At 33.5% G+C, this 8,922-nt stretch overlaps 1 protein-coding gene across 1 annotated transcript in view; it reads left to right on the plus strand.

The window, feature by feature from the left end:
- LOC146540289 (uncharacterized) overlaps window positions 1-8,571 on the plus strand; it is a 42,322-nt gene extending 33,751 nt beyond the window's left edge. The window contains exons 4-11 of the mRNA XM_085198589.1: window positions 2,275-2,418; window positions 3,235-3,517; window positions 3,888-3,993; window positions 4,449-4,580; window positions 5,813-5,951; window positions 6,209-6,348; window positions 6,899-7,096; window positions 7,435-8,571. Coding sequence (XP_085054715.1) covers window positions 2,275-2,418; window positions 3,235-3,517; window positions 3,888-3,993; window positions 4,449-4,580; window positions 5,813-5,951; window positions 6,209-6,348; window positions 6,899-7,096; window positions 7,435-7,586 — 1,294 coding nt within the window. The 3' untranslated portion in view covers window positions 7,587-8,571. The remainder of the gene's footprint in view (window positions 1-2,274; window positions 2,419-3,234; window positions 3,518-3,887; window positions 3,994-4,448; window positions 4,581-5,812; window positions 5,952-6,208; window positions 6,349-6,898; window positions 7,097-7,434) is intronic.
- Window positions 8,572-8,922: the final 351 nt, after the last annotated feature.

An 8,922-nucleotide genomic window follows, 5' to 3' on the forward strand; every position in this document is an offset into this window, starting at 1 on the left:
CCTGCTATGTGCGGGATACAGCGTGACGCTAATAAAAAAAATATAAGATAATGAAATATTTAATATTTTCATTTCCTATACGACGAAAACTATGAGTTTTGTAAAAACCGAGTATAATTTAGCTTTAGATCTTATAATGTATACTTTTGTAGGGTACTATAAAAAGACCTAATTCGCAACGCTCGTGATGTTATTACTATAATGATAATATATATATATGCGAAATGTAATTTTGTCTGTATATTCATTCAGTGATTACACTTATTCTCTTTTATTAAGCTGTATACCGCACATAGGGTTAGCAGAGGGTATCTGGGAACCTAGTGTTATGTGTTAGACACTACCGTTCCCCTCTTTCTGCCAAATTTTGGAGGTGTTGCGTGTTGAGTAGCGGAATTCAACGCGAGGAAATAAAAGTATTAAATCAATCATTCCTTCGAATGGGAATTGAACCTACAATCTATCGCATTTACAGTCAAGTGTTTGTGTGGGATCCCACAGTCATCCAGCTATCTCGCTACGCCAAGACGGTCCCAAGCATGGGCTTAGTTTGTGTGAACGGAATGCTTTAACACTGGGATCCCTCCCTCTGCCTATCCTGCTGGGTGCGGGAAACAGCGTGAATCTGATTTATTTATTTCTTTAAAGTAATAAAATTAATGAGTATACTAATAGATAATTTTCGTTAAGATCAATAACCCAACTGTATCATTTGTAGTAAAAAAATTCTCCGCTCTCCGCCTTACTTTATTTTAGACGGCATAAAGAGAAAAATAATTATTATTTGAGATGTTTTGTCTTGTGCTACGAGTCATATCGTATTTATCGATTGACCTTCATACAATAAGCTTAGTCATATATTAAACATGAACCAATGTGAACTTGACCATGAAATGAAACTATTGAATTTTGCAATTAAATGAATAATCCTTTGATTACTCAGATACGACCGTCAAACTGGGCAGTTAAAATAAATGAGGTGGTGGGTTCGATTCCCATTCGAGGAAATGAAATACTAAATATTTTCATTTTCTCGTTTCGGTAAAGAGGTAAAGCGTGGCGTTAAGTTCCGCTAGTCAACGCGCAATGTTTTCAGAATTCGGTGGAAAGTGGGGAATGGAAATGTCTTCACACTAGATTCCTAGGTTTCTACTACTTATGCTATAAAAACCTGGACTAATTGATGGTAGACAGACGTATAGGAAAAGATTATCATTCATTTATATAACTCACACTTTGAAAAGTTTCAACAAGTGAGCTTTTAAGTTCCATTAACCCTAAGTTCTTAATAAATAATTAGAATAATTAGAATTAAACACCACAAAAAAATATATAAAATAAAGCTTTTTTATATGGTAGACTGAGAAAAACAGAGAGATTTAAATCTTATAATGGATTTTATTTTTAATTCTTCATTAGTATAAGAAACAAAATCAAAATAATGAAGTGATAATACTTCACTGATAAAGCATGTCTATTCTGGAATGTTGTCGCAAAAAATAACAATTTAGTTTACTTTTAGTTGATTCCTACAATATGGCGTACTTTTTGTTTGTTGTTGGAATTATTTACTTTGACTATTTTTATTTATATATAGGTTTATGTAATATGACAGAAAACTATACTGCACTGAAATGAACCTGTACCTACCTAGCTACGCATTAATTTTTACAATTTTTTACTTGTTTTGACAATACAATACTGTGGGTTGGTCTGATGATGGAGCCAGGATCGTGAATAGTGGAACTCTTCAGAAGTTACCAGAAATAAACCACTTGAATTTACACTCGTAACAATTAAATTTCTAATTTATAATGTACTAATGTAAGGTACTTTCTGAGTTTTCATTTTTAACTCCAGGAAGGAAGTTCCAAGATGAAGTATGTAATATTCAAAGCAATTTCAAAAGTTCCTACAAACTCAAATTGACTGAGAAAACTATTTATTAAAATCTTGTATTAAATTTAAATCAAGGCGCAGGTGCACAAGGGTGTGACTCTAAAGCGACGGTTGTGATTTCAATTTCTACTCGGGAGAGTGAATTATTTTCATTTTCTCGCTTCAGTACCAAGACAATGCAAAGAGTAGAGTTTTGTCTCTCAACACGAAATTTCTCGAACTTTGGGCGTAAGCGCGAAGTATCTTAATGAGAACGGAGTGTCTGTTAACATTAGGTTCCCAGGTTCCATCTGCTTACCTTGCTATGTACGTGAAAGCAAAAAAAATACAGTTGAAAATATGATTATAAAATAATTTCTACTATTTTTTCTCCAGATGCGAGTCCCTTACGCTAAATGGCACGAAATACTGCGAATGGGGCTATAATGGTTTGGGGATCGATTACCAAGTGCTGGCCGGGCCGGCCTTCATGGCTGTCTTCACTGTTGTCGGCGTTATATTGGGGGTAGCTGCTGATAAGTAAGTAAATTATTTTTTTCTCTTATTTTTTCAGTTTCACGCTGTATCCCGCATATAGCAGGGTAGACAGAGGGAACCTAACGACACTTCGTTCCCCAATTGATGGCAAGTAAGGAAAGGAAATATAGAACAGAGTAATTAATACTAGGTTCCCAGAGTCCCTCTGTGTACATAGCAGATGTAGGAACAGAATTAAGCTAAAAATACAAATACCTCACAAAGAAATATACTAAACAAAGATTTTTAATATGATCTTATATTAATTTTCTTATTACATTATTTAAATCAAAAAACGATACGAAGTTCAATTTAATAATGAAATTTAATTTAATAATAAAATTAATTAAGGCAAGACAGTATAATATGATTCGCTGTGCCTGTCATTGTACTCTGTTTTATTGTCATGGTAATATAATTTACTATTAAGATAGTCCGTTCGTTCGTGGGTGTTGACTTGCGGAAATTAACACCGCACTTTTGTCTACATGAGCTGTAAAATTAAAATAGATAGATAAATAATTCATATTTAGAATAGTGAAGTGTGTGCTGTAAACAGATTGTAGGTTCGATTTCCACTCGAGGAAATGACATTTAATACTTCCATTTCTTCGCGCTGGTGTTGTGCGATGTTGTGTTGTGTACTGATAAGCACAACACCGCACAAAGAAACAGATGTCATGCAACACTTTGACATTATAGACAATACTGCGGCGTTGAGTTCCGATGTACTCTAGATAATATTTCAGAACATCCAAAATATTAGATTTAAATTCACGACTTACGATGCAAGAATTAAATTTAATATTTTCTTTCCAGATATAACCGAGCAAAAATCCTGGGTGTCTGCACCTTAGTGTTCGTAGTTGCCATGTTGTTAATGGGTACAGTGAAGGAATACTGGCACCTAGTGTTACTAAGAATGATAATGGCAGCAGGCGAGTCCGGCTGCAACCCGCTAGCTACAGGTATCCTGACTGACCTGTTTCCAGAACATCAGAGGGCTTTGGTGCTGTCCATCTTCAATTGGGGTATCTATGGAGGGTACGGGATTGCGTTTCCGGTCGGAAGATATATACCTGCTTTAAATGCTTGGGGTTTGGTGAGTTTTGTATTGTCTTTTTTTTTATTCAGTGTGTATTAAAATGTTGTATAGTTTTCATAGATACATACTTCTAATATCTGTGTAATTCTAATGTCCCTATTTTAAATAAGCGACCTTTAGCAGGTTTGTCTCCAAAATTAATAAAAATATCAATATTGTAGAAATGAGAAATAATCTAAAGCTTCAAAAATTTCAAGCTTTTTAAAGGTATCATAACAATGTTATTTTTTTTTAAAATATTTAGGGTTTCCTATTAAAATGTATGCATGTCATAAATAAAAAAAAAAGATGTAGGTGGTAAAAAAAGTATTTTTTTATTAAATCAAACCTGTCTTGTAATTGCTAAAATAAATATAATAATTTTCAGAGCTGGAGAGTGTGCTACTACGGCGCTGGTATCATTGGTATAGTTATCATTATATTGACGTTCCTCACTCTTCGGGAACCTGAGAGGACTACTATTGGAGAAGAAGGTACTAGTTTTCTTAATATTTTTTAATTGTTTATTTTCTTTCATATTGTCTAGGGGAAAACTAGTGTTAAGACACTACGTTCCCGTTAAGACACTTCCGTGGCAAAACTCAACGCCGCACTTCACCTTGTTACCAGAGCGTGGAAACGAAAATATTTAATATTTCAATAACCCAAGTAGGAATACCTAGACACTCGGCCTCTATTGATACATTTTTATTAAGAGAACTTATTGCCCTGTCAATAAGATTCTGTTTTCTTTTTTTTTTTCACCAAATTGGATGAGAATCCAATAACTTGAGAGACTGATGGAACTCAAGGCTGTGTTTTGTCTCCAAGAGTGGATCGCGTTTCGTCCAGACGCTGTTCCACTCCAAACTGGCTGAACTCCAAATTATATTTATTTTCTTTAAATAAATGTTGAATTTAATAATATATAATATATTTTTAAATACAGATGCAGGAAACTCAAAAGCAGGAGATGCTGCACTCGAGGCCGGTAAGAAAATGCCTCAAGTTGCCATCTGGCATATAATCGGACAGCCGAGGATCCTTCTGCTGTGCTTGGCTGCCTCCATCAGACATTGCGGTGAGTATGTCTTAATATCTTAAAAGCAAATATTTATTTTTGTCTAAGCTTCATAAAATCTGAAAAAAAAAGAACATAAAATAACATTTTTTATTTTGTAGTTAGCTTCACGCTTCATCCCGCATATAGAGGGGAAGGCAGAGGGAACCTGGGAACCTATTATTAAAACTTTTCCGTTCTCTACTTTCTGCCGAATTCTAGAGGCATTGTGTGCTAAGTGGCGGAACTCAACACCGTCGTGTTTACAGTCACACGTTTCAGTATCTGCGCCACGGCGATTTCTATTGATATAATTTATTAACAAGACACTCTGTTTCTTTTCGCTGAATTAGAATTTCGAGTGGCGGAACTCAACACTGCCTGTTTTGTCTCCGATTATGGATCGGGTCACAATTACAACAAATATTCGATTCGATTTTTTAAAGTAATTTTGAAATTATTACTGTTAGTTGTTAATAACGAATATCAATTAATAATAATTATAGCATACCTCGCACTATTTATTACTTAATGGATATTTTATATGTAGATATAATTGTCTTTTTATTATAGCATTGTTAAAACAATATTAATTAACATAAAGTGCTTACGACTCGCGATATTATTCATTTACTCGTATTTCTTTCATAAAAACTGTTATTGAAGTTTTTTTATGAAAAAGAAGCTTTTTTAACATGTTTTCAATACAATGTTTTAATTATGAATATTAAAAAGTATTCGGGTATTCGCGATAGGGGTAGCTCCGTTCTACAAACGTGTATATTATATTCTCCAAAAAAATCAAAGAATGTCTTTAACTGGAGTCACTATATAGGTGATATAGCGAGACATATAAGTTATCTTCATTTTCTTACATACAATTTTTTACCATGGAACGACGAGAACAGGAAATACTGACGTTTTTGCTAACCCTGCTATGAAGGAAAAGCAATCCAATCCAATTTTTTTAAACCAGTCGTGGAGCCGAGGGCACAAAGTGTGGCTGTAAATGAGTCTGGTTGTAAGTTCGATTCTCAGTTAAGGAAATGGAATATTTAATTAAATGTATACATTCCTTTTCTTCACACTGGTGTAGATGCAAAGGGCGCCGTTGAGTTTCGAAACTCAACACGCAATGCCATAAGAAATCGACGGAAAGTGCGTAACGTAGTGTCTTAACACTAAGTGCCCTGCCTTCCCTTTTCTGTGCGGGATACAGCGTGAAGTTGATTTTTTTTTTTTTCTCTTTTCAGGTGGTATGACATTCGCCTATAACGCAGATTTGTACTACCGCGATTACTTCCCCGACGTGGACCTCGGCTGGTGGCTGTTCGCTGTCACTGTGGGCATTGGCTCCGTGGGCGTAGTGGTTGGTGGTGTTATTTCTGATAAGTGAGTTTTATAATATTGTTTTTACATATAAAAAAATCAGCTTAAGGATAGTGCTAAGAGATTCCGCTCCCCACTTTGGCATTTGATGATAAAAAATACTTATTCAATTGTATTTATAGCATTTTTAAACGTGTTTAGGAGCAGTATCCAAGAAGTGTGGGTTTAAATCCTGCAAAAAAAGTTATTTTTTTATACGTTTTCTAAAAAAGTAAATAACAAAATATACTTTTTCATTTAATCAAAATATATTTTTCCAGATTTGTATCAAAAATGGGAATCAGATCGAGAGTACTAGTACTTGCATTATCACAATTGATAGCAACTTTGCCAGCGTTCGGTTCCGTAGTGTTCGGACCGCTGTGGGCCATGATCACGCTTGCCTTCTCTTATTTCTTCGGTAAATATCTGTGACATACCCATATAGATATAGCTGGTGGAGAATGCTTTTTAGCTTTAAACCCGCTTTTTTATGTATATATATTTTAATTTATAAAAAATCTCACACACAACGTTAAAGGCAGAGGGAACTCGCAAATTTTCCCCGGAATTCTGTTGATATTGCGTGTTGAGTGGTTGAATTCTATGCTAAGTTTACTTATGCCTTGGTACCAGAGCGAAGAAATGAAAATATAAATTTAGATAAATATTTTATTTCCTCGAGTGGGGATCGAACCCACGACTAGTCGCATTAACAGTCCTACCCTGTGCCACTGCGCCACGACTGGCCTCTTGCTACTGGACTGTAATAAATAAATAAGTAAATACTAAAAGATTTATTTAAATTTCACAAGTCTTTAGGTACAATTTTTTAAACAACACGCCAAAGACATAGAAAAGTAATTATATTATATTGCGAGGAATCCCTTAGAAAAAATAAAAAAGACAAATCGTCCCGGAATCAATTATAGACTACAATAAAAACAATATTCGAAACTTTTCTTTTTCAGCTGAAATGTGGTTCGGAATAGTATTCGCTATCCTTGTGGAAATAGTGCCTGTCGCTGTCCGCTCGACCACCGTGGGTGTGTTCCTCTTCGTCATGAACAATGTTGGAGGCAACTTGCCCATTTTGGTGGACCCCGTGTCAAAGGCTATAGGATATAGGGAGGCTATTATGATATTCTACGCTGGTTTCTACGGTATTAGTAAGTATTTTCTTTTAATTACTTAAATTTATTTCTTATATATTTTTTAGCTGCTAGTTGTGGGATAACGCACATAGCAGAGTAGGCAGAAGGAAGATGGAAACCTAGTGTTAGCTTGTTAAAGCTCTTCCGTCCCCAGTTTCCGCCGAATTTTTGAGCCATTGCGTGTTGAGTGGCGGAACTTAACGCCGCGCTTTGCCTCGTTATCAGAGCAAAGAAATAAAAACATTAAATATTTCCGCGAGTAGGAATCGAATTCACAACCTGTGTATATTTTAACTAAAAGTAAACAATTATAAAAAAATATCCTAATACTTTTTTTTTATTTTCTACCACAGGTAGCATACTGTTCTTCTTAACAATGTTCTTAATGGACGGTCCAGTGGAAAATAAAGATAAAGAAGAGAGTGACAAACGCAGCGGTCTAGACAACAAAGCTTATTCACACGACGAGGTTGCAAGAAATAGAATAGATAATATTAGATTATAAATGCAAGTAAAATATTATTTTTTTTTTTCAGTAAACTTTTCAAAATCATGGTATTTTATTATAATTAATTTATGTAGTGCTGCTCTCTTGCGTTATACTAACTTTTTTCTATTTTATATATTATTTATTATCTTTATATATTTTGAATAGCCAAATACTCGCATGTATTATTATTTTATATTTTCAAAATATTTCTTATCTGTTTTTGTCAGTCTTTTAGTTTTCATGATTTTAGCTGTGCTTGCCTCCAAATAGTGTTATTGTTATATTTTTGCTTAGTAAAAAAACTTTTTATATGATCTGATTATTAGTTTATTTTTCGTTTTTTTTTCATGATATTTCATGACAATATTGACTTATCGATTAAGCTCTCTGAACTTTTTTAAAAAAAGTGCTCCATTTTTAAAAAAAATATATATAAATAAAAAAAAATAAAAGTAACTGTGTAGTCCATTGTTTTTGAACATGAATACCAAAGGCTCCGAATGTTTATCATTGAAGATATTTGTCGGAATGCTCAGAAATAATGTTTCCAATTTATTTTAATTCAATAAGTACAATTATTGTTAAAAATTTAGACTGACTTATTACAAATGTCCTAAAAGAAAAATATTTGGCACTGAAAAAAAAAATCCAATTGTTTATTTTATCTGTGTGATTTTTTAAAACAAAATTTAATTGCTTAAAAAATTAAAATGTCAAAATTTTCTACTAAGTCAGTCTTAAATACAAATACAAATCTACTCTTAGTACTGTTCCTTTAGTTTAAGAAGTAAGTTAATCGTTTTAATTTAAATAGTTATAAGTTTTTAGTTATTTATTTTATGTTACTATAATATTTTAAGTTGTTTCTTTTTCTTTTAACCTCAAAAACATGGCAATAAAAAAATAAGATGCGTCACTCATCATTCTCAAAAGCAGTTAATTGTGATAATGTAATTTGTACATAGTTAAAATGATTGTAAATAAAACAAATTGTTAATAATTATGAAATTTTATTGCTTACCAGCGGCCCGCCCGCGGCTTCGCCTGCGTGAATTACTTTATTATTAATTTCTCCATGAGTACCTACGGCCTATAAGTGACGTCCATGCAAAATTTGAGACTCCTGGCATTGGTAGTAACGAAGTTTCATACAAACTTTCATCGCCAAAACAACCCCTTAGAAGTCGAATATTACAAATTCCTACGCAAATTTTTTGAGATTTTGTGATAAGTGAGTGACCTTTCGATTTTATATATATAGTGTTAGAAATAATTAACATAGAGGTTATATAAGGACGACTCTAATTACTGGCTGGCACCTTTATGGGCTGTCAACAGCGACCGAAAGAAA

The sequence above is a fragment of the Heliconius melpomene genome, chromosome 2, assembly GCF_056956725.1.
Source record: "Heliconius melpomene rosina isolate 202511_hmr_F chromosome 2, ASM5695672v1, whole genome shotgun sequence".
In the NCBI taxonomy this organism is placed as follows: Eukaryota; Metazoa; Arthropoda; class Insecta; order Lepidoptera; family Nymphalidae; genus Heliconius; species Heliconius melpomene.